Raw genomic sequence first — 26,397 nt, forward strand, 5'->3', positions numbered from 1 at the left:
TACAGAATTCTGAGATAATAAATGACAACAAACGCATTCATTCTAATATGTTTTGAGGCACCAAACACCTGATTACTTCAGCCACTTCCACATAAATGGTCCGTATACCCATAAATGGTTCGTGTTTAAACCCCAAATATGGCAATGAGAGAAACTGAACAAAAAGTATTGGCCCAGTCTCAATGCCACCCTAGCAACAGAAGATGCTCTATCAATAACCTATGTATTACCTATGGGCAAACACAACTAGCTGTGAGAAAATAAAAGTTCAAAATTTTTTTGCAAAACTGATAATGTACATTTTTCCTATGGCATAATACATAAATGTCCCGCTCGGGCATTTATATTTTGGATGAATGAGAAAATGATTTTTCCCAACTTTTCCCTACTACTTTTCACTATATACGTAAACAAATAACTTGACTCAATTTCTAAAAGAAAAAGAACTGTTGCAAGAACCTGTCTTGCAGTTGTTTCGGCTTTCTTCCTCAGCCAGCTTTTTTTACAAGGATGCAGGCACAATCCGGTTGATAACTTCAAATCAGCCATCCCAACCAGATTGGAATCTGCAAATTCTTATTCTCATGGTGCAAAAAGAATTTCAGACTATTCACTGGCTGGATTAGTAAATGCCACAAGGCAGAAGTCAATTGGCACCACTTTTCGATCAGCCATTACCATCCCATTTATCAGAAAAAGACTATCCGATACCTGACAAGAAATCTTATCTGGGAGGTAAACCAGCCTGACGCATTCGGAAAGGTCTCTGATTAACAAACCGCCTGCTGTCAGAAGGTCCTGCCCCAAGAATTCCTAGTGAATTTGGGTCAGTTAAACGGGCAGGATCACCCAAAGGCCTTTGAGACGAGGGTGGAACTGAGGGATGAATATCGCCTTCAGCTCTTCTTCTCCGTTTCCATGCTTCAAACTTCCCTTGATCAATACCCTTGTGGGGTCCTGACACTTGATGTGAACTTGCATTTTTGTACCCTCTTTGCCTCTCAAAATGGCGAGGAAACGGAGAAATGTGATTGTGATCACTATCTCTGTCAATGGGACCAGACGCAGAGCCATTAACATGTGAAGGTCCAACCCCTCCATCATCATCCTGCTCCTGCTTAAGTTTGGAATAAATCTGCCGGAGTCGCTCCCCAGAAAGATTAGAGAAAGTGGAAACATAGTTCCACAATCGCATGGCCATTCCTGCAATAAGATTTCAAATATAAAAACTACATAAGATTTCAAAATCGCATTGTTGTCTTGCAAAGATTCCTAATGACACCTATATACCTGACCTCCCTTGAGACTACAGTTTGAAGAGTCGAACACCATATAAAAAATGGAACAGTAGAAAATAGAGAACTTTTGAAGAATAGGTCGAACAATGTATACAAGGGTATGGTTGGGTGGGGGTGCGGGTACGGTGGGGGCAGGAGAGAGCAGGTATAATGGTTGGACACAAAATCCAAATAAAAAAGAAACAAACACCCATTAAGGTTCTAACTGAACAAGCAAGTGGATCATACAGGACACTGAAACACATACTATCATGTTTATAAAGCTCCTCGTCATATTCCAAGACAATTTGATCTATCCTTCGCCCGAGAAGCTGCAAATAATTTCGAATTTTGGAAAGCACCTGGAATTTTCAATGTTATAAGAGTTTTATTAGATTGTTTCTCACACTGAAATAGAATAGAGAAAAAAAAACAAAAAAAAGAGAGAGAGATCAACTGCACCTTTTCCTTCGGTAGATCAGCACTAGTAGTTTGTAACCTACTAAGACGTTTAAGGGTTTTAACCTCACTAACCATTACATCTTCGCACCACTCCATCCATTTTACTTCCCTAAACTGTTCATACATTTCCTCATTGTCTGACATCTCACCCTCCTCTTTTATTAAAGGTTCCACTTTATGATGTCTCTGAGGCCTGTTCCTAGTAATTTTTAAGTTGACCTTAGAGGAACCAGCTTTTCCTTTCTTGTCCCTGTTCTGAGGCATTGACATGTTCATGAGATTTTCCCTCTCTTTTTTGGAAATCTTACGACCCACTTTAGCATTGACATTCCTCCCACCAATAGCTGTAAGTTCCTGGTAGAAGAAAAAGGCCATCATCAGGTCATGCAAAGAATAAAGAACAGCATACACTTACAAAATATAACAATAGAATCAGGTGCACTATAAAGTGTAGAGGTAACGTTGTTCCTAATCAGCTATCAGACACAAAAAGGACTTGTTTAGGAATGGTCATTACCCTAAATTTTTTCATGAATAAATAAAAAAAAAAAAACCAAAATAAGCTGTAGTATGCAAGTATAGAGATAATTCTCATCACGCCAGTATACAGAAACACAAAAGGAATGAGTGGATGGATGTCTCTTGCTGCTAAACATATAAATTTTGTTCCTATCAGGTTTATGGAAACACAAAAAAATTACTAGATAAATCTCCCTCACTGCTTATTTCGAGGACTACAGACTGTTACAGGATATACACATGCCCAACACCTACCCCAAACCCAAACAATATGTGAACGTGGAAACACAGGAACGAGTGTCATTTTTGTAGGTTGGGATAGCAGTGAATTGTCGGGCACATAGATTTTAACTCTGTTTCAAACAGAGACTAGGTAACTTTTGGCATGAATTTTGGGCTAGGCAGCCAGGGCTTAATACCTAGCTGAAGAACTGCCAGGCCACTGCTCACTATAAACACCCAATTGAATGCAGCATCCTACCATCATCCCAAAACTCCAAACTTCCAGCGGCAAGTAAAAGTCACAAATATTAAAGTCAGTGTTAAGTAACATATGAGTGAAAAATGAAACGGCAAGAGTTTCCTGCCAAATTTTGCATTGCAGTAAAGCAATTAACGCAATAGAAATTTGATAACACCATATGGAAGGAAAACTACAAGGAATCAACAAAGGTAAAATGAACCAAATTGCACAGAAAGCACCACGTCCGTTCATAAAGGTATTAGAATGCACAAACGATTTCCTACCATCTCGAGAAGTGAGTTAGCACGTTCCTTCAAATTTGGCGCACGAGGTAAAAATGTCTCATGATGTTGTAGTTCAACAGGAGCAATCTTCTTTCCGAGGCCAAGTCTTTCATCTAACCTTATCTTTTCCCAGTTCCCAAACCCATAATGATGTATTCCCAGAAGCAGTCTTGCATCATCAACTAGTGTAAATATCATAAAGTAAAATAAATCAGCAATACAAAATTCCTTCATAATTATGCCAAAAAGAAACAGCTTATACAGAGATAAAATGCATACCCTGATTCCAGCCACAGCCTTTGGACCAATTTGAAGGCTTAAGGTACATCAATACCCGGAACTGTGCAACAGGATCTTCATAACGACTAATCCGTCTTGCTAGAAGTTGAAGTTCTTGAACACGTTTTAGTAGTTCATTTGCCTTCACAGGGACACCAAAAAAGTCTAACAGAGGCCCCTGAAAGTAAGTCAACATAAACTTGTCAGTCAGACAGGATCCTATATGATATAAAATACTGTCCAATTCCTTGTGGTTCACTGTAATTTAAATTCAAATTATGATCTATTATTTGTTTGTTTTTCAGTACAAATATTAGAAGATTGAAGCTAAGTATAGTTATGCAAAATGACAAGTGGCCAAACAACCAGGACCAAATTATTTTTACAAAAAAATCAGAAGGTGACGAAGCTGAATAAGTTCAGATCACAAGGACTGAAGCTGTAATTTGTCCTAAACTAGGAAATTAATTACTATCAAACAGAACCTTTGGATCTGGATTTCCAAGCTCAACTGCTTCTTTGCATCCTTCAATTAAAGCATCAAAAAGCTCAATCTGCGCTTCAGGTCCAGCTGCTCCAACCGCACCACCTACATCTTCTGCTATTAAGCTGATTTGACTCTGGTTTCCAAATTTCATAACCTGTTTTTGAATCAATAAAATGTTTCAGTAGACCTACAGTTCAATGAGTAGGAAAAGACAGCTTTTGCCCAAATAATCAAAAGCATATATAACAAGGGAATCGAGTCTTAATTAGAAATGTAAAATATTGAAGCTAAAAAAGACATCATGCTACAGAAGGACATAGAGACAACAGACATCAAAGGTCATTACGGGCCATAACTAGCGGCTATTATATTTTATATCTGCTACTCCTTTCTCAGTTATAAGCATCTTCAGCTGGAACTTAATGAAGCCAGAATTACATGCTACATGTTACTGGCTGAACTTCCCCTCTGGCAATTTTGCCAAGCAGGTTATGGAGTAACCTCAACCTCCTCACTTTTTTGTGGGAGAGGGAATACCTCCTGCTGCTGCAACTTGTATGAATAGTATGTCATTCTATAGGTGTGATAATAATTTAACTACTTATCACATAGCTCATGTTTTTGCCACTTCAAGTTTGCATTATGACAGACCCCAGAATGGTACTTAGGAAATTTCAGGGCCATGGTAAAGCACAAGCCTAACTCTGTCAGCAAAACTATAGAACAGACTTCATCAACAATCTTAGACAAAAAAGTGGATAACATTGCAGTGACAGAGTCTCACTTGTAAGTTGAAGCTGTGCAGTGAAAAGGGGAAAAAATTAAGTACTAAAGCCAATGGTTAATAGAAAAAATTGAAAGCTGCAAAAGCATACTGCGCGGTAAAACCGTTGTGCATCTCTCTTGGACAGATTCCCATAAGACCATCCTCTCACTTGGGCAGCAGCTCCCTCGATCATTGGTACAGAAGGGGCAGAATATTCAGTCTTACGACGTTTCTGAACCCTCTCTGGAGGTTCCTGAGGATTGGATCCTTTCTTTTTCCTTTTACTGCCCCTCTCAGGTTGGATTGGTTCTGCATAGCTCTTGGTATTCCTTGCAGCACGAGGAGCAAGAGCTTCCTAAATGGAGAAAAATACAGGAGTAAACCCACAAAAGAAACATTCGGACAAAAAGAATAATAACATTAACAGACTTCAGAACTTCATACTTCAGCTTGGGCCACAGCTTCTGGCTTTATCCAACGACTCCAAAAACTACCATCATCTTCAGCACTACAGAAGTTGGCAACCTGGATATACAGAACTTGTGAAAGAAGTTAGTTGATCAATCTACATGGTAACTTATAGCTATAAGAATAATCGCAAAAACCAACTTCGCTGACGACCCAAAAGAAAAGGAAAACAAATACAGGCTGATAAAATTAAGGCCACAACCCGGAGAAAAAAGAAGAACAAATGGTGGAAACATGAAGGAAAGAAATAAAAAGAAGATCAACCATATAGTAATTTTCTTGCCTTAAAAGCACTCAACAATTCATTCCCCTCTTCTCCTCCAGCCACCTTCTCTTCAACCTTCTCCGCTCTTTCAAGGATTTCATCAATATCCATACTTAATAATCGTTTTTTGCTCTCTTCATCATTTCTATCCTCTTTAAAAAGTTCTTCTGCTCCAAATCTTAAGATTGCCGATAGTTCATTCTGAAGACATGCCAGAAGTTATTAGGCCCATTAAAATGATATGAATGGTGATTATTAAATAATAACATCATTTCTGATCACATCACATAGACATGAGAATCTGCAAAGCAACTGAATCATCAGGTAATAAACAAAAATTATTCCAAAGATATGTTCTTACTTTGTCAAAATAACTCCCCTTCTTTGCTTCTTTCTTCTCTAGCCTACCCTCTGCATTTAATTTTTGGATCACCAAATGGTCCAGAACCTATGAAGAGCACATAATTAGAATAATGTAAGAAATTATTGAGAATGAATACCACAAAAAGCAAGGAAATGTGGCTAGTATTCGTGTGTTCACACATGCTTGTTTGTGCTCGTAGATGCAGAATGAAAATGCATGTACCACTATACTCCCTGTCATTCACAAACAAGCAGTGAATACACAAAGAACACTTATATGCATCCTCGAACTATATGCTTTCATGCATAGGCTTTCTCATCAGACATGAAATGCAAGTACATCTTTCTCAATCCCTAAACCCTTCTCTTCTCAGAAATCTACAAAAACACATTCATGGACATCAAGAAAAAAAATCACATCCACACCAACACGTGCATGCAAGTCCATATGAGTGTATTCATAGACACATTTATATAGTCTACCATCTTTCTCTTAGCACGCTCCAGGATATCCTCCTCAACACTCTTACTCATCACGAATCTGTAGATGTTAACAACCTCTTGTTGCCCAATTCGGTGAGCTCTACTCATTGCCTGATGCAAATTGTTTTTTATAAAAAAAAAAAGTGAACATAATACACTTTCTCTGCAATACAAAGTTAACCAACAAAATGAACCAAAGAAAGGATATTATCCAACCAAAAACCTGCAAATCATTTTGCGGATTCCAGTCAGAATCGAATATTATAACTGTATCAGCTGTTGCAAGGTTGATCCCGAGTCCACCAGCTCGTGTGGAAAGAAGGAAGCAAAAATCATCACTACCGGGTGCATTGAAATGATCCATTGCTTGCTGGCGCAGCTCAGCCTTTGTACTACCATCAAGCCTCTGAAACTGGAATCCTCTAAGCGACATATACTCTGCTAATATATCCAACATTCTTACCATCTGCAGTAAATTAGCATCCCAGATTATTCAATCCCTTAAACAAGCTTATTGGTTAAAAAAATTAAACACCTAGGTCCACTTCAAAACAAAATTCTACAGTACTGAAAGGAAATAATCTTCTAACACATCATGCAAGGAATTAAACCAAATTAGGGGAGTAACAATACAAACTTCAGAACATGAAACTATAGGCTGACACCCGTAACATGCTAGATAATTTGAAAGATCTACACAAACAGTTGGCATAATCAAAACAATTATTAAATCAGCATTACTTCTGCAATCACCACAGTTAAGCGAGGCTGATCAATAAATAATTGAAAGGTATTGCAAAAAATATCCAATTTACAGAACATCCAGTTTGTAGTGGAAGTGATTTCATGGATACTCAAGTGCAAAAGCATCAGAAATAGACCTGAGAAAATATTAAGACCCGATGTTTAGTTTCATGCAACCTAACAAGTAACTTGTCAAGTATAGCTAGCTTCCCGCTACTTAAGATGATCCTCTCCAGCTTACTGCTGTCGTTGATACTTGTGTCCCCACCGTAACCATGGTCAGCACTTTCAAATAGGAAAGGATGATTGCAGCATTTCTTCAACTCCACCACAATGTTTAAAAGTGAGACCTGCAATGCAAATCAACTAATAATGCTTTAAATTCATGTTATCGCTATCATAATTGAACTGCGAATATACACAAATGTTTAAACAATGATAAGAGGAATAACAAGAGGGGTATGGCTGCTTTCTTTGCTCAGGAGGAAGTCTGGGAGCATATCTAAGCTGTGTAGTCTCACCATATACAATCTAAAGAAAAGAGGACAGAATCTTAGTAAACTGGCTGCTTTCTGTTTGAGAGTGTGCTAGAAACCCCTACAAACTCGATTTCATTATGCCCCTGCACCAGGAACTTGTAGGACCTCGCTCTATCCATAATGCGAATGAATCAGGCAGTGACTGGGTCTATTCCAAACAAGGTGTTGGTGCAATACCATAGTTACCTGGATGGCTCATCCCTCATAATCTATGTACCAAAATTTTTAAACTGGTTCATGGTGCGAGTTCATGGTGTTAGTTTTAGTTCTCAATCAAGATTTATCAAATTAGGGACCTAGGACTAATATGAACAGCGGCACACTAGTAAAGTAGAATTCTAAAGATTGTGAGACAAAAACAAAAAGAAGGGAAAGACAGTGCAGAGTTTCCTTCCAACAAACTTTCTTTCAAAATTGAGACTAGTTTCGAGTTAGGTGCCTGTTTGGCCTGACTTTTGCTTCTTCTTCTCCCTTCAAAAAGCTGAAATCTGGCCTGACTTTTAGATCAAAAAAAGAAGCTGTTTTTTTTTTGTTTCTGACAAAGATAAAATAAAAAAAACAGAGGTTTTTAAAATAGTTGTGCTCTGAGTTAAATAATATTTTTAATGAGTATATCTATTAACTTCATATTTCGTTAATTAATAATATTTTAAAAATAAAAATGTAATACTAATTCATTAGTAATAACTCTATATTTATTATAAATTTTTCAAATAATATTTATTCTAAAATTAACTAATGGTAATTTAAAATTCACATTTAGATCAAAGAAAAAAAAATAATTAAATTAAAATAAAGATCACATTTTATATTGAAAGAACATTTTACAATAAGTTTTACTAAATACTATACTGTTTTTTAATTTTAAAACTGTTTTTATTAAAAACCATTTCCAAAGCACTTTTGACAGCTTACAACATAAGCATCAGTCACATCACTGGATCCTAAATAGAAGTAGGATGTAGGTGTTTAAAGTTCCTTTCGAATTGAGATTAGTAGCTACGGACACAATTAAGCTCCCTTCTAATTGAGGGAGACATATAACAGTTTTTCGAACTCATTATAGTCACTAACACCATGTTTGGATGATTATATATTAATGTATGTTAATGACATATTTTTGTTTGGATGATAGGATGGTATGATTGTATTTTCAGTCAAATTACTAATTTATTCCTACCTATTTATGTAATAGTAAGTGATATATAAAAAGTATATGATAAAAAAAAATTAAATTGTTTATCAATATAATTACATTTGTATTTAAATAAATAATTATTACAAATTAAATTTTTTTATATTTAATAAAATAAATAATAAATTGTAAGAATAAAAATAGAATTAAATATATTATATACGGGTATAAAGGGAAAAAAAATAATCTGTCATTCTCATATCACCGATTCGGTAGTTTTAAAATTCATCCCAAATTTGTCAGTCAGATATCATTTGTTACCATTAAAAGTTAAAACAAACATTATTTTCTCACATTCGTAGAATACTATACATTAAAATCTTATCATTTATTACAATCCAAACAGAGTGTAAGAGTTCAAGGTTATACCCATCGAATTAACCACTGCCCCTGCCACTTTTCAAACCTTTAGGAATTCTATATTTGAGTCCTATCTCAGGAAGTTCGTGCTTGTACACGATACAATCATCTATTGTAAGGCAAAAAATGATCAAGTAGAGCATCTCCAAACTGCCCTAGAAGCACTGAGCCAAAACCGGCTCTTCGCTATGTTATTTTGGCCAAAAGTGGAATATCTAGGGCACATAATTTCTGGCCAAGGGGTACAAAAAAGAACAATACTATTGTGACCTGCCCCAACCTACATCATCAAAGGCTCTAAGGGGATTTTTGGGCCTTACTGGCTATTACAGCAAATTTGTGCAAAATTATGCAGTAATTAGCCGACCATTAACAGATACGCTGAAGAGGGATAACTTTAAGTGGAATCTGGAAGCTGTGGAAGCATTTCAGAAGCTGAAGAAAGCAATGACAGCAGCTCTTGTTTTAAAACTTTCGGACTTCACCAAACCTTTCGTGGTAGAAGCCGATGTAAGTGGAAAGGGTATGTGAGTTGTGCTGATGCAAGAAAATCACTCAATAACCTTCATCAGTAAGTCAATGTGTGCACAGAATCAATTATCTACCTATGAAAAAGAACTCTTGGCTATCTTGTATGCCATATTCTGTATTTCAAAAAAGAATCTTATATGCCATATCTAAGTGAAGACACCATTTAGAGGGACGGACTTTTATCATTAAAAACGGACCAAAAGAGTATTAAATATCTTTTGGAGCAGCGACTACATTCCATTATTCAACATGCAATCATCAAGTAGGCCTGGCTTATTGTGTAACATACAAGGGAGTGGACAATAGGGTGGCTGATGCACTCCCAAGAAGAGAAACGAATGAACAGCAAGGAAAAATGGCAGCAGGGTATCTAGAAGAAACTGAGTCCTTGAGAGAAATGAATATCAGTCTTTATGGTGACACCTTCTTGGTTAGAAGAGGTAAAAAAAGCAAGGACAATAACACTCTCAATGAACTGATTCATTGAAGTTCACAGACTGCTCCCGATACACTGCTCAATTGCATTTTGAATCAAACAAATATACCAACTAAACCTACATTCTTTTGACCTAAATTGTGCATCTAATATCTTCCATAACTGTACCCATACCATGACCCAGTGATAGTGCAATTTGGGTAATTATGAATAGGTCAGAATAATGGCAAAAAAAATAAGGAAGCAGGTCATAGTTTTGATTCATTCATCTATATTTTGGTTGGAAAAAAAATATGAAGGGGAAGTTACCCCTTCCACACAATAGTCCAAGGATGAGCGTAGTAGCTCTCATATACGTAGTCGATATTTTGTTTCCTAATTAATCCTACAACTTATTTTTAGACATAAACAGTACCTCCTTGGTAAACAACAATAACAATCTTCCCAGAAAATGTCGCTAAAAGCAGTTTCTAGTTCGGTTCTTGACAATAATAAAAAGAAATCTATAAAAAAACAATGATAAAGAAAAAAAAAAGAAAACCATAAAGAAAATGAAACCCTAAGATAAAACTGACAGCCCTGCAAAAAAAATTGTCAAGCCTGAATAAGGTATCTGTAAGAACCTGATTCCCACGAACTCCTTTGTTCAGGTCATGAAAGTTACGCTCCAAAATCCACTTATAGTACCTACGTGAAGCAAATAAAATTATATGTTTACATGGCTAAAAAGGCTCTAAAGAAGCGCACAAAACTATACTTACTGTTTCTGAAGAGGGGACATTTCAACCCTTAGTATGCGCTCAATTTTTGGAGGCAAAGATTTCTCTACATCCTTGATTACTCGTCGGAGAATATGAGGCCTCAATTCCATGTGAAGATTAGCAAGCTAAAGATTAAAATAAGCTTTTAGGTGTATACAAATCTGACATTCAACAGAATCTTGAAGTATAACAAGATCATAAAGAGAAATGTACCTCATTTTCGTTGAATGAGCTAAGATTCTTGTAGTTCTGAACAAAATCTTCCTTACTCTTAAATTTGTCACGGTCAAGGAAATGAAGCAGAGCCCTGTCATTATGATAAAAAAAACAACTACAGATGCATCCTTTTCTGCGAGTCTGAGAGCATAAACATTTCCTCAAAGCTGAAATAGACAACTCTTTACTGGCATGCAAGATTTCTATAAACAATCACCATGATAGATCTGATACTTATGCTATCTAGTGCTACCATACAATGTCCAGCATGACAAAAACATAAAGTACTAATATGAGCTAGAAGCTAGCATTTGATGTTAGCAAAAATGAAAACAGAGCATCCAAAGCATATTTATTGGTTTCCAGAAAATTAATTATAACCATACACGAAATATGTTTTCTTCCATCAACCAACAAAATGGATCACCGAAATGATAATCAAGAGATCAAAATGACACAAAAAAAACCGATAGTCTGACTGAACCATCAGGTAGAAAACTAAGAAAAAGAAACAGAATAATAAATGAATGGGAAACAACAACCAGAAGTTGCATGAAAAGAATGATACCATAGCTCTTCCACACTGTTCTGTAATGGAGTACCAGTAATAAGCAATGTATTTTTGGTGCTAAATTCCTGTATAATGCAGAAAATTTATCAATATTTGACCAATTTAAACCCCTACTTGAATTATGAAATCTATATATAGAGTACAAATTGGAAGAATACGAGTACCGAAAGAGTTGTATACAGCTGTGCTTCACTGTTCTTTAACCTATGTGCTTCGTCTACCATCAAATAGTTCCACCTAATCTTAGACAGAACTGCCTTGTCCTTAAGGACCACTTCGTATGTGGTCAATAGGGCATTAAATTTTATAGGCCTGCCAACTTTCTTATCATTATAAAATTCGTATTGCTGACAAACCTGCAAGCAAACAGCAATTAAGATTAAACACCCACGAGAACCTTTTATAAATAATTCAACCATCAACTTTCTATTTCATAATTTCCATATTTCCTCATCAAATTTGGTTATATTCTGATCTCTATTCCCACCAGGAAATACAAGCAATTCCCAACAGAATTTCCCATGAGTCAACAGTTCACCTATTTGCATAAGCAAGACAATTTGGGAATCAATTTCCATGCTTTAATCAAATACCAAAGATCAGGTCAACACAGTCTCATGTATCATCAAAACAAACATTTTAACAACTAAAAGGACAATAGTAATGAACTTCTCAGATAATGTCACAACAAACAGCAAAATGAACAATATATATTTGTGAAAAGTCCAGCTAAGAGCACTTCCATATAAGTTTGATTACTATGCTTCTGTGAAGACAAGAATATTCTGGCGTTTCCATAACCGCCCAAGGGAATAAGTTGTGGAACTTAAAGAAATGAAAAAAATTACTCCACTGAGAAAATTTTCACCAATTGAAGACAAAGAATGAAAGAACAAAAAAGTTCAAAATGAGGATGTTAGAACAGAGGATTTAGAGGGGAAATTAAAGAGAAAAAATACAAGACTCTGGATGTAAAAATCTCTCACCAACCAAAAAAAATTTTAAGAAATTGCTTTAAAAAATGTAATAATTTTGTAATAAAATTCCACTGGGTTGGAACATGTCATATAATAACCTTAAGTCAAAGTAAACAACAGCTTTTAAAAAAGAAAAAGAAAAAAACAAGTCTGCAAGAACTCTCTATAATGTAATGCAACAAGAGAACCACATCACAAATACAATGACAATAAAAAACTGAAAATTGTAGATTTAGTTAGTTGTTAGTGCCTTATTAGCATCTCTGAGTTAATTAATCCATGTATCATCAAAAATATCTCACCTCACGACTTGCACGAGTGCCAACATAAACAATAATATTCATATCCGGAAGCCACTTCCTAAATTCCTTAGCCCAGTTTGACAACGTGGACAGTGGTACAACAACAAGAAATGGACCAGGAATTTGTTGAGCATTCTGGGGGAGAAACAAAAAAAAAAATATCAAGTAAAAAATCTGTCATAGCAAAGTTCATGTTCCAATAGAAAAAAGAAGAATAATTCACCTGTAGAAAACCAAGCATGGATACTGACTGAACAGTTTTACCAAGGCCCATTTCATCAGCTAAAATGACATTAGTGTCATTTCGCCAACTGTTACGTGATGAAAAAACCAATTAGATTGCTGTTAGATCAGTGAACCAAATGTCAACTTTCAGCAGGAGAGATAATTATACCTATTTACAAGAAAGTTCAAACCCTCAAGCTGATAATCACGTAGCTTTCCTCCCCTCAACCACTCAGGTTGTTCATCAAGCTTACGTAAACTTGCTAAACATGCAAAAACAATCCTATGATTATTTATCTCAAAACAAAAACAATCCTATGATTAGATGTTTATCAAACTGTGAATAATTTCCAGCAGAAAAGGAAGAAAAGTCACAGGAACAAAAAATGACAGGGACAAAGCATCAAAAAAATCCAAGATTCTTCCAAAAAAAATTGAAAAGGTATACAATGCCAACATATATATTACAAAGGTTATACTAATGCCCTTTTTAGTAATGACATAGAAATTATTAGGTGTAGGCAACAGAAACATTTGCATCTTTATCATCTTCCTTGGGCAGGAATTATCGGATTCACAATTTACCTTATCAATTTCAGCAACAAGAAGCAATGATCAAGTGTCCTAGATAGTTTTTGCAAATTACAGCAGCATATCAACTTTCAAGTACTTAAGGAATAGGCATATTCATATTGGGAATAAGTATATAATGCCAATACATATAATAGAAAGGTTATAGTAATGCCCCTTTTAGTGGTAACATGGTAATTATTAGGTGTAGGCAACAGAAAACTTGCATCTTTTTCATCTTCCTTGGGCAGAATTTATCTTATCAATGTCAAGAACAAGAAGCAATGATCAAGTTTATTAGATAGTTTATCCAAATTACAGCAGCAATACTTCAAAGTTTTTCAGCTCAATCCTACAATTAAAGAGAGACAATAAACCGACTAATACTAAATAAGAATTTTCCTGCATATTTTAAGAAGACAGTATTATTTAACATGCAGCATATTCAGGTACCATCAAATTCTCACCCGTTTCAAAGAATAACTTAAAAACAGAAAGGCATACGTACTATACTTATGCTAATATGAAGAATGCCCTCAATAACCAACACTTAAACATCTCAAGGAAATCATTAATATTCTCCGCACAACAGCAGGCAGAAATTTTACAAATAATTTCATGCATTGCAAATGTTCCTACCAGAGGTTTACATAAAATTAACTAAAATAAGTGATAAGGACCTTTTCCTTTCTTGCGCTGATGATCAACCATTTTCCCTTGCATTGCCATTGCAGCCTCACGAGCCTGCTTAAATAATTGGATTAGAAAAGGCTAAAAGTTGGCAACAGTTGTGCACCACTATAAGTAGAAATGGATGTGTCCTCGTATACTTTAACAAATCAAATTTAAATACCAACTAGGAGATTAATGAGTATGAGACTCTCCTAAAGACTCTCTCCTTTATATCAATGGATGGTAAGATTGAACAGCTAATTTGGAACCTCAATGCTACATGGTGTTTTATGGTCAGGTCTTTCCACAAATATTTGATGAAGTATGATACTACAGAAACCAGGTTTCCTTTTCAACAGATATAGTACGTCAATACCCCATTCAGAGTTGTTTTCTTTTGTGGGAGAGGTCATGGGTGTATATTGACTATTGACAAATTGATGAGAACGGGTAAGATTATGGTGAATGGTTGTTTCCTATGCAAAAGGGAGGTGAAGTTCCGTAGTCATATCATGTCTTAGTGTTCGTTCATGTACAAATCATGAACTATGGCTTATAGGTTGTTGGGGATCAGTTGATTGATGGCCAGATCGGTAGGGATTGAAATTTTGGCCTAGAAGGGCATCAATGATCGGAGGAAACATGTGGATCTCCTTAAACTCCTTAATAAATTGCATGATGCAGGGACTTTCATGAAATCCTTAAACTCCTCTTTCTTGGTATTAATTCGTAAGGTAGAGGGAACGGTTAACCTTTAGGACTTCTGACCTTTTAACTTAGTTGGGAGGGTATACAAGCTCATAGCGAATGTGTTAGCTAGACGCATGACAAAGGTGATGGGCAAAGTAGCATGGGGAGTGTCAACATGCTTTGTATAAGGACAGCAAATTATGGATGTGATTCTAGTAGCTAATGAGGTTGTGAATAATCTAATATTTTGGGATACAGATGGGGTCCTATGTGCACTTGATATGAGAAAGCTTATAATTATGTTAGTCGGGGACTTATTGATTATATCCAGTGAGAATGGGCTTTAGAGATAAATGGCGTAAATCAACTCTGGCATCACTACAACATCTGTCACGATTATAGTGAATAGGGTCCATCTTTTCTGTTTAAAGCATCTAGAGGTCTCAAGCAATGAGACCTGCTATCTCCACTATTATTTATTGTTACCATAAAAGTCTTCAACAAATTGCTGTCGAGAACTAGGGAGATGGGTTTGTCCAGCAGACATAAAATGGGAGAATGAGTTAACTGAGGAGGTAACCCATTTATTTTTTGCAGATGACACCTTAGTGTTTTGTGAACAGGAAGAAGGTGCACTACTCAATGCTTTCAAGTGGTTTGTTGTCTTAATATCAACTTACAAAATTAGAATTAGTGAGAGTGGGAGTAACACTACTAGATCGGCAAAAGTCTTGAGGTGTAAAATGGTGAAATTATCGACCAAGTACCTGCCTTTGAGAGCAAAATACAAAGATGCGAGGATGCAGGATCCCATCGTGAGAAGGTTTGAGGAGATTGGCAGACTGGAAGAAAAATTTATTATCCAAATGTGGGCATCTTACTCATAAAAGTACACTATCAAACTTTCTCATTCACTATATGTCCCTTTTGACAATTCTCGTGAGTATTGCTAAGAAATTGGAAGCAATTCAGTGTAAATTATGATTTTTTAAAATAATTCAGTGTAAATTATGATGGGGCAATTCTGATGAGAGAACGAATATCATTTGATGGAAGGGAAAGTGATAAAAAGACCATTGCTTCAAGATGGGTTGGGTTTGAGATCTGTAGTAGAAATGAACCAGACGATCTACAAAAAAAGGATTTGGTGGTTCATGAAGGAAAACTACATTCCTTGACAGAGGGTTAGGGCTGGAAGAAAAATTTATTATCCAAATGTGCGCGTTTTACGTCTCATTAAAAGTACACTGTCAAACTTTCTCCTTTACTATATATCCCTTTAACAATTCTTGTGAGTGTTGCTAAGAAATTGGAAGCAATTAAATGTAAATTCTTAGGGGGAGTTTCTACAGAGAAAAAGAAATATGATTTGGTGGCATGGGAAGTGATAAAAAGATGAGGATTTGGCGGTTCATGAAGAAAACAGCATTCTTTGGCGCAAAGAGGGTCATTGAGGCAAATTTTGATATAATACATAGAGGTCAATACTCCAGAGTTTTGACAAGACCATATGGAAGGGAGGTGTGGAAAAAAATGTGTATTGGAAGGGTTAAATTTAAGCATGTATTAGGTGGAGAATTGGAAATGGGAAGAGAACCAGCTTCTGAATGAACCCTTGGCTTGAAGAGGCTGTGCTTAGAAACAGGTTTCTACAGATTTTTGCTATTGCATGTTTCAGTCAACGAGTCATATAGAGACTTTGAGGGAGGAATGAGTGGCACATGAAGGTATTAAGAAATCTTAACGATTGGGAAATAAATGAATATGAAACTCTCTTGAGCCCATTGTCTTCTGCATTTCTGAATGAGAATTATGATCAACCGATTTGGATACTCAACTCAACAGGAATATTTACGATCAGATCCTCCTATAACTATTTAGCCAAGAATAATATATTATAGAACAAGTTTCCTTTCTGGCAAATCTAAAAAGTGAATACTCTTTCTAGAGTTGCTTTCTTTGCTTAGGAAGCAAGATATAGATGTATTCTTACTAATGACAAGTTGATAAAAAGGGGAAAGATTATGCTCAATTGTAACTTTCTATGTAAGAGGATGGAGGAGATTTGTGATCATATTTTAGTATGGTGTCCTCTTGCGTATAATTTATGCATTGTAGCATACGGTTTCTGGGAGGGTAATGGCTAGTAATGTATGAGATATGATATGGGCATGGAAGACTAATGGTCAGAGAAAACATTTGGGTCTCATTTCCTTTGCAATCTTTTGGGTGGCGTGGAAAAAAAGAAACATGAGAGCTTTTGGATAGTGGAAAAGGATCGCGATAGGGTTAGAGTTATATGGTTCCAAACCCTAGGTTCTTTGGTTATGAGTCAGCTTTTGTACTTTATGGAGGGTTTAGGACACCTTATCGATATCCTGATTGATATATAAGTATCTTTGTAAATGGGTTGGCACTCCCTTAGTGCATGTAATTAATGTTACATTCCATACTTTTTTTTTGGGGAAAAAAAACATGCGGATCTCATTCCCTTTACTATACTTTGAATATAGTGGAAAGAGAGAAACACGAGAGCTTTCGAAAGGGTGGACGACAATATTGATAGAGTTAGAGCTACACAGTTTCAGACCCTGACCCTTAGAGCTTGTAATTTTATGAATATACCATACTTTTTATTTCACAAAAGCAAACAAAATTTAAATACATTGCAACTCCTCTGTCCATATCAAAGAGCTTGAAAATTTTATTTTTTTAATGACTAATACTGTATTTCTTAATTCCATAACTTCTACTAATGAAGAACAAGTGGATAAGCAACAATCTCAATCACTCATGCCTAACCAAAAATTTAATGTATCTACAATGCAATTTCTGGCAAATCTAACCACTTTCAGTGATAAAAAGATTGAGTACCTAATACTTGTCACCCTATTATCTTCAAACCAATCTAAGCGCTAACAATTTTGTTTAAAAAATCTCTTGCAATCAGGAGGAGTGAGCCCTAGAAACAACAAGTAAACAATATTTACATCCAAGATCAACCATATTATCACGCTAAATAACGTAACATGAGCTTTCCTTTTATAATTATTAAATAGCCATATCAACTTTTGACTTTGCACATCTTTGACTTACTTCTCTTTGATAAAAAGAATTGCTGAAGTGATTTTGGATATCCATAAGATCACAACCCTATTCCTCTCTAATTATGTCCCAAGTTGGGTATCCATAAGACAACAACTCTATTCCTCTCTAATTATGTCCCATGGAAACTTATATCAATGTCTCAATAACAAAGTTATAAATTACCAGAAATGAGACTTCAATAGAAAAACAAAGAGATGTTACACATTAAGTTCAGACTGATTATAGACAGCCTCTAAACCGGAATATATATATATATATATATATTTAAAATAATTGTTCTTACCTTGTACTCGTCAATAGCATCTTGAGCAAATGAAATATCGATATCCTTCTCCCTGTACCATGTATGAACAACTATTATCACACAAATCATGAATAATTAATTGCACATCAAGAATAGACAGCGGACTGACCAAAGCACAAGGCACAATATTTTGATAATAGGGGAAAAAGACACTCACTAATTATTATTAAACTAAGGATAATGAGTACGGTTAAACAGAAAAACATGAACTGGGAAGGGCTGTAAAATCAAAACCAAAAAAAAGGTACCATGTTGCTTCAGCATAAGATAGTCCTTGCCACTTCACCAAGTACTCTGGTGTTACGTTACCAGAGGAATCTTTACTGATTCGATCAGCAATTATTCTTTCCACCTGAAACGCACAAATGATCAACCAATTTCCAAAAGCCAGACGAAAGAAATCACAACAAATTAGACAGCATATACATAGGGGGTAGGTAGACAAATAGATCAATACAGATAAAGATACATCAAAGTACAAACATTCAGGTAAAAGTACCTGACTATTTTGCTTGATGAGATCCAAGTCCATTTCCTTGCTTACATCATTGACTTCAATCTAACAATAAAAAGCATGATCATGATAACAATCTTCACGGAAAGGATACATAGTAAGTTAAATAATAACTAATCACAAAATTATTCGTTAGAAGAAAAAATTAGTGAAATAAAAGCCAAGACAAAAATAATTATCAAATATTAGCCTGCATATCAAATTTTTTTATTGTGTTCCCTTTCTTTCTGGATAGGGATTCCTCCTTAGTATATATAGTCTCATTTTGCATTCGACTTTCTGATTTATTAATTAACTTAAGTAGCAGAATCCACAGAAGATAAAAATGCTTAGAGCCAAAGGTTGCATGATTGTGGTTCAGGAACTAAACAAGACATCCAGGAAATATTTTGCAAGCCAAACTGGCTCACATTGTACCTCAACCAATGTCTACTGTCAAGAAGGCTCATTAATATGAATAATAACCACAGAAAAGAAATTAAACAATGAGATTACCACCTTCACTAGAAGCACTATCCTTAAGTGACCATTGAAAATAAAGAAAATCCTAGAATTTCAGCTGTAAGTGCACTCAGTAACTTATTAAAATAATATACTTCATTTAATAAAATTTATAGCCAAAATTTTCAATCAATAGTTGAAAGGGCTGACTATTTACAATATGATAATCAGCTAGGTGAGAATATAAACTGTTTGGAAACTTTAGGATACCAAGTGGGCCACCAGCCCATACTTTTCTTCAAATTTGTGAGGGTAGCGAAAGAGCCACCTTATGCAAAACTAAAGTCCAGGAAAATTCATCAAATCCATATGAATGTCGCAAATGCCTCATCATTGGACAAAGCATCTCCCCAAGTGATAGAAAATTATTAGCATGATTGCTTCTCATAGTGCCCAAGAAAAATTATTAGTTCTAAACCGGGAAAAAGATAAATCTGACCTTGCTTGATAAGTACCAACATTAACAAGAAATGATCAAACACCCAGAGTTCCCACCCGAATCTCCCCCCTAGTCTAGTCAAAAAGATCAGGCATACAGAACGAATGAGCATCATTCCGAGAAATCGACATTAAGGTGCTTCATCCAAATAGAAACCTCAAAACCACACTAAGCAAAAGAGCCAAGGCATGGTAAAATCTCGTTGTCAAATGTTAGCTTTTATAAGAAAAATCTACTGATCAAAGGCAACACTAAGATGTTGATGGATCAGTTGCAAGAGAGCTTTGGGCATGAAATGGTACTGAGGTGTGCAGGTAAACAAACTCAATCTTTCTCATCCCATTGGCAATTTTCTGGTTTGTTTGGAAAGAAAGAAATTTTTTTTTTTGAGATAAAAAGTAGTAAATATATATAAACAGGGTATCAATGGGGTAGCACCCATATACAAATTTACAAAGTTGGAAAGAAAGAAATATAGGAGTTTTTTAGGGCATTCCTCCTTTTTTAATCGAGTTAGAGAACTTTGTTTACACCTCATTTACACCTAGTGTTCAACAGTCATCCTATCCATGATACAAAGGATCTTGAGAATCTTTTAGATATTTTGTCTTCTTCAGTGCAAATACTTTTGTGATTGAGCAGCAAACACATGGTGCTTTGCAAAGGAATCCCTTTTCTTCTTTCAAAAAAGAAGGCAACTAGATGTGTCCCCAATTTTATGAGTAAAAACTATGAATCAATTAACTTCATGATTGCTGCAAAATATAAAAATTATTAAAATATAAAATACTACTTGTTGAGAAATATGAAAGAATCATATCTTAGGAAAAAGTCAATTTTACCTCCTCTCGTGAGATTTTCCTCCGGTATCTAATATCCTCCGTCACTTTCTTTGTATAATTTAGAACTTTCTTAAAACCACTAAGCTGCAAAGTTAACAAAAAAGAACAGCTCAGACAACAAAGAAAAGGATACATTATTCCATGTAGACTGCACATTCACAGAGTAATGGCATAGGTTAAATAGAAAGTTAACAGCATACATGCACAGTTAACACCAAAATGAATTACAAACATACATTTTGAAGTTCAGAGAATGATTTCCACTGGCAATGCAAATGTGATTGGCCTTTCCATTTTATCAAGAATTCCATCTCATTCCAATCAGGTTCAGAATCAAACAAATGGCTTAAAAGAACAGGCTCTGCTGATCTATTGTTTCTTTTTGCGTCTTCAGCCACACCCCTTGGCTGATGCCATAGCACCTTCTCAATGATGTCACCATCTTCTTCTTCAACTTCATCCTGCTTAAGTATTGACATTAGAATAAGAGAGCAAAAGACAGAAAAACTGAAGCTTAAGGCCCTGATCAAAGATATAAAAGAAAAAATGACTTTATTGTGTTCAACTAAAAGGAAAGCAAGTATTCCTGCCACATGCAGACAATCAACCAAACACCAATCCACTAAAATTGGGATAATCAATAATAAGCTTACTACCAAATAACTGAAAAGAAAAGACAATGTAAAACCATATTGCACCTTTTGGGGCTTTGTCTTCTTGCCTTCATCAACTTCTTCACTTTCCTCACTTTCGGCATATGATACTTTTCGAACAGACCTAGTAGAAGTGCGAACCTCATTATGGCGCCCTGTAGTACTTGCTAACAAAGTTGAACGGCCATTGTTCTTACGGAGATGTGCACCCCGTCTTGTCATGCTCTTGAAATCCTCATCACTTTCACTGTCAGAGTCCTCTGCTGTGTACTCATCTTCTTCAAAGGATGGTTTCCTCTTCTGTCGGCTGGATGCCTGGAATGTTTTGCGTTCTCTAGCAGGTTTTACATTACGACCACCTTTACGTCCACCTTTGGTAGATCTCTTTGTATAGTAAGAATCATCTTCATCTGAGACATCAAGCTCATCATCACTTTCCTCATCTTCTTCAAAATCTTCACCATCCCAATCTTTATCCTGCTATATATAGAAAAGCACTTCCTTATTCTTAGTGGTTTCAGACAAGAAGGCAGGCCATAGGTTTTAAAAAAAGAGGAGGGGAAAAAAGGACTGTAGTTACCACTACAGGTTTGAATACGGTAATACTGATAATCAAGATTTAGATACTTTCTAGGAAAATCTTCCAAATAACTGTAATCCAAAATCATAATCTAACCACATATTTCCTATATTCTTCCCCCCCCCCCCCAGTTAAGATTCAAGTGAAAAGTTCAATTAGACACATATAGTTCTTTAAATCTGTGTGCAAATGACTATCCTGAATCTCCTCTCCCCTTTCTCTTCCCTTCTTTACTTCCTCACCAGCAGAAGTACCCATCTTTTTCTTGAATAGCTTATTATGACTGATCTGCAGTTCGACGGTTTTTTTTGGAAACTGACTCTGAGATAGAAACTCGTTTATACATACTATACTTTTTATTTCAAAAAAGAAAATAGAAAGAGTATACGTCCCATGTCCAGCAAATTTTCCTACCCTGATTTTCAGGTAGAAAATGGGTAAGAAATGCATAAGAGTCACATTAGATGGAAGGAGTTATTTTCAGTTGATTTTTTCATTATACCTTTCTACCATTACCATCAAGGATGTTCTTCTCTTTCACCTGGAGGGGAAGCTCTTTCCAGAAGAATAGTGTATCTATGTCCCGAAAACCAACTCATAATGATAGGAATTCTACTGTCTATCAACACCTGAAGAATCTTATCTAGGGGTTAGCGTGCATCAGATGCAATCCCATCCCAGCCGTAAAATTCCTTCCTACTCAGCATGTTTTCTCACAGGCACACACAAATAAGCATGTCCTTAAGATCAATTTCTTGGTTCTTACTATGAAAGCGTAACAGCTAAAATAACATGAATTTTCATTTCAATTCTGAAATTCTTTCCTTTCAAACATCATTGAGTTCCAAATATGCCAATCATGTAAAAGGTTCCAGCTCGTCTTTCTGAAGTTGGCACAATTGAAAATGACATGGGAAAAAGTTTTGAATTGATACATGTAACCATACGACTCAGGAATTGAAGAAGGAAAATATTAAACTTGCAAACCTTGTTTCAAGGCAATACAATACTCAGACACAAACATAAAAGCTTGATAAATGGATACAGTATAATATACCAACCACAACATAAAAATATACTAACCCTTTTTCCAACACGACCACCAGTGACACCATCGTCAGGCTCAAAGTCTGCATCGTCAGGATCATCTTCTGCAAGGAATAAGGGAATAAAAGGTTACTGAAATTTTGAATACATCTCACCTACTTTAGTTAAGGAGCAAGCCATGATAATATTAGGCAATACAGCACTATCAAGTAAGCTACCATCTTCTTCATCCTCTTCTTCATAATCAGCATCGGCATCATCATTGTTGTCATCATCATCCTCATCATCATCTTCAAGGTTGTTTATGGCTCTTGCTCTCCTTGACATAGTTTTATTAGCAGCAACAGGCTTTGGCTGTGGCCTAGAATTCAAGCCAACTGAATGGCTAAGCCCTCTGTACTGCACTGAATCGCTTTGTTCTTCCCCATCTTGTTCATAATACTCATCGGATAACATTTCATCTGCAGGAACATCAGAGTGGCCCTTTTGTCCCTTGCTCACCTCTTTCTGACCCCCATCCTCCTCAGACTCGACTCTGTTGTCCCCATCATCCAAGGAATTATCTTCAGACCCTTCTCCATTTTTATAATCAGATCTTGAATCTTGCCCGGAATCAGATCCACCCCTGGGTCCCATAGGCTGGCAGTCCTTCCAAAAACTTGAACCCCATTTTCCAGCTGGACCAGTTCTCCTTCCTGGAGGCTGCACATGGGAATCTCTCATACCACCACCATCATCTGCTGCTGCCTCATTTTGCAGCCTACCACCATCATCTAGTTCCTGATCACTCTGATACTGTGCATCCATGTTTATATCAAAATCCCTTCCACAATATCTCCCATCCATGTCCTCATTAACTATCGAGTTTTTAATTCTACCATCAGTTTTTCCCTGGCCTTTTTCCTCTAAGACATTGTGTGAAACTGTTTCATTAGAAAAATTTCTAAAGAAAGCCATTCTCTCACATGGAAACTCTTTGGACCTACTTCACAGCTTCAACTGTCAGATATTCCTAAATGGAAATTCTAGGCACTGGTTGTATCTTTCGGAAAAAAAGAAGTGGCTGTACTTTCAACAGTAATCTTGCAGGGCTGGGAATTGAAAAGGAAAAGTTGGTTAGCAGAGACTTTCAATCACAGCAACATACAGATGAACAGGAAGAGAGAAATTAGAAATTGGGAATGAGGAGGAATTCTGCACAGAGTCAAGGAAAAGAAATGTGTTTTAATTAACAGGGTAATATTATATATATATATATGTATGTATGATTCTGAGTGTGTATATATATAAATGCACACGTTACGGCATTGTATAGCCATTCATATATTAGACCATGCAAATACTAATAGTCACCAGAATTTCAGTCCTCGTAGGGCCGAAACTATTAGCCCTTCATCAGTACAGTATCCTACATTAACTACCAAAACATTATGGTAGAATTTGTTCATCCGACTGAACTGCTAAGGAGAAATGAACAAACCGAAACTCAAAATTCAATGTTCAGACAAAAACAACACAACATAATCCTGCATTGCCCATTCCAAGACACACATGTTTAGAAGTTTGGACGTTGTTTGAGTTGATAAGAATAACGGCACCTAAGGGAAACTCCAAGTTCAATCCAGAAACAACACAACACAAGCTTTTTCTTAGTGTTTTGTCAACATAAACAACTGAACGGTACATGAAATCAGTAAAGAACGCAGTTCGAGTAGAGCAAGATTTCAAACAACTCAATTCCCAGGCACACTCCACTCTAAGCAGGAAACGATCAAAAATTTGAACTGAATCTGATTGTATCAATCGAAGAAATCAACAGAACACAAAAGAAGCGAATCGAACAGATTAAACAAAGCAATCTATAGATCCATGACTCGAAGCTCAAAATCAAACAGAATCGGCCACTAAGGCCGCCAAAAAGTTGATTGTACAAACCCTAAAACGAAAGAATAATCCCAATTTCGTAATCAGAAACCCTAAATTGACAATAGTTTGAGCAGAAACAGAAAATTCGAGGAGGAACAAGAAGCCGATGATGCAAAGGAATACCGAACACTTGCAGTTCCAGAGAAAAAAAATACAGTTTGGCCGATTACGTAAAAAGGTTTCACAATTACGAAACAATCAACACAGGAAGAGTGCGCAGGTTCAAAATCGTGCGCACCTGTTCAATCGCCGGAAACGAAATCACCGGCGGCGAAAGAATAGAAACGGTTTTCGTTGATATACAATCTATATCATTTCAAGGTTCCGGAGGGCTATTACGGGGTTTCAGGTTTCCGATTACGCGTGTCGGCGGCGGTGGCTAAGATTCACCGGGTGCTGGGGTTAACAAGGTCCGATTCGGTATGAAGCCGACGACCCGATTTTGGATTAATCGTCGACTGCGTGAAAGAGAGAGAGAGAGAGAGGAAGAGAGAGAAAGAAAGCCCCTATAGAGAGATAAAGAAGAGGTATTACCACAGGAAAAAAATGAAATTAAGTTTTGAGATATGGAGGTTTATTTTCTTTGGAGAAATGTGTTTATAGAAAACGCCCACTCTTTTACATACTCCTTAATGCTAACATATATTTATATTTAAATAAATATTTTTTTTATAAGTATTTTCAAATTTTAATATAAATAATTTTTTCGACTCGGCATTAGTGAGTTTAGAGCGCGATATACATCCAATGGAGAACGTCCACGTGGAGAGAGCGGCGATTAATCGAGCAACGGGGGAGACAATTTTTTGGTGGGTTGGCAAAATGACGCAACTGTTATAAGGTTGAAAAACAAAGTCTCCTATGCGGAGAGAAATGATGATAAAAATGTTGGGTGATCAAACGATGCCGTATTGATATTTACATATGAGATTGTAGCGGCATACTTGGAATCATAACGTGGTAAGATTCTCGAGTTGTAGGTTGCTTTCTTCAATTCAATGGTTATTAATAAAATTTTGTCGGGATACAAGTAATAAAAATTTTTTGTGATTATTAAATCATCCAACGACCTCGTTTGTATATTACATTCATAATTTTTTTATACTCCGTAATCCATTAGTACTAAATCTAATTAACTAAGTTTCTGCATGTTATGGGATCGATGAGCTTAATTTTCTGATGATCATGATTCATATACAATTCTTACATAATTAAACTTTTTATAATATAATTTGAGGTTTGGCATAATATAAGTATATAGCATATATATATATATATGTATGATAATTAGAATTATAACTAAGAATCATGTCATATAGTCATGTATAACATAAACAAGTGAATTGCTAATTTATGCATATATATAAACTACAAACATATACACATGTATATATCTTTCTAATACCGCTGAAAAATCATAAAAGATAATTGATTAATTGATTTTTCGAGATATTCTGAATTATTCATTTAATTTTTTATATTTATATATATATATGTATTTGTATTTACCTATGCTAATACATAAACTAAAATTTTCATTTATATGTTTTATCTCGCACTCTAAATATTGATATTTGT

At 35.8% G+C, this 26,397-nt stretch overlaps 1 protein-coding gene across 1 annotated transcript; it reads right to left on the reverse strand.

Moving 5' to 3' along the window:
* Positions 1–22: 22 nt before the first annotated feature.
* On the reverse strand, positions 23–25,347 carry CHR5 (chromatin remodeling 5). Its single transcript, XM_088215015.1, has 31 exons — positions 25,058–25,347; positions 23,112–23,984; positions 22,930–22,997; positions 21,312–21,746; positions 20,850–21,074; positions 20,614–20,697; positions 18,817–18,876; positions 18,566–18,669; positions 18,297–18,348; positions 14,224–14,287; positions 13,143–13,236; positions 12,972–13,059; positions 12,749–12,883; positions 11,634–11,825; positions 11,467–11,534; positions 10,896–10,989; positions 10,683–10,807; positions 10,545–10,608; positions 6,998–7,210; positions 6,340–6,582; positions 6,117–6,227; positions 5,632–5,718; positions 5,289–5,471; positions 4,982–5,062; positions 4,647–4,892; positions 3,770–3,925; positions 3,285–3,462; positions 3,006–3,187; positions 1,740–2,093; positions 1,546–1,639; positions 23–1,203 (listed from the first exon to the last, which is right to left on the reverse strand). Exons 2-31 carry the CDS (start codon positions 23,848–23,850, stop codon positions 725–727), a joined length of 5,298 nt encoding a protein of 1,765 aa, XP_088071141.1. The 5' UTR covers positions 23,851–23,984; positions 25,058–25,347; the 3' UTR covers positions 23–724.
* Positions 25,348–26,397: the final 1,050 nt, after the last annotated feature.

Source organism: Carica papaya, chromosome 3 (genome assembly GCF_054855325.1).
Source record: "Carica papaya isolate Zhongbai chromosome 3, ASM5485532v1, whole genome shotgun sequence".
In the NCBI taxonomy this organism is placed as follows: Eukaryota; Viridiplantae; Streptophyta; class Magnoliopsida; order Brassicales; family Caricaceae; genus Carica; species Carica papaya.

Bases quoted from the DNA above. Each gene is read 5' to 3' on its own strand.
- CHR5 (XM_088215015.1), bottom strand. From the start codon at position 23,850: ATGGCTTTCTTTAGAAATTTTTCTAATGAAACAGTTTCACACAATGTC. The intron at 6,228-6,339 runs GTTTTTGGTTGG...AATTTGCATCAG, and splicing joins ATCCGCAAAATGATTTGCAG to GCAATGAGTAGAGCTCACCG. The intron at 5,472-5,631 runs GTAAGAACATAT...GCATGTCTTCAG, and splicing joins AGGGGAGTTATTTTGACAAA to AATGAACTATCGGCAATCTT.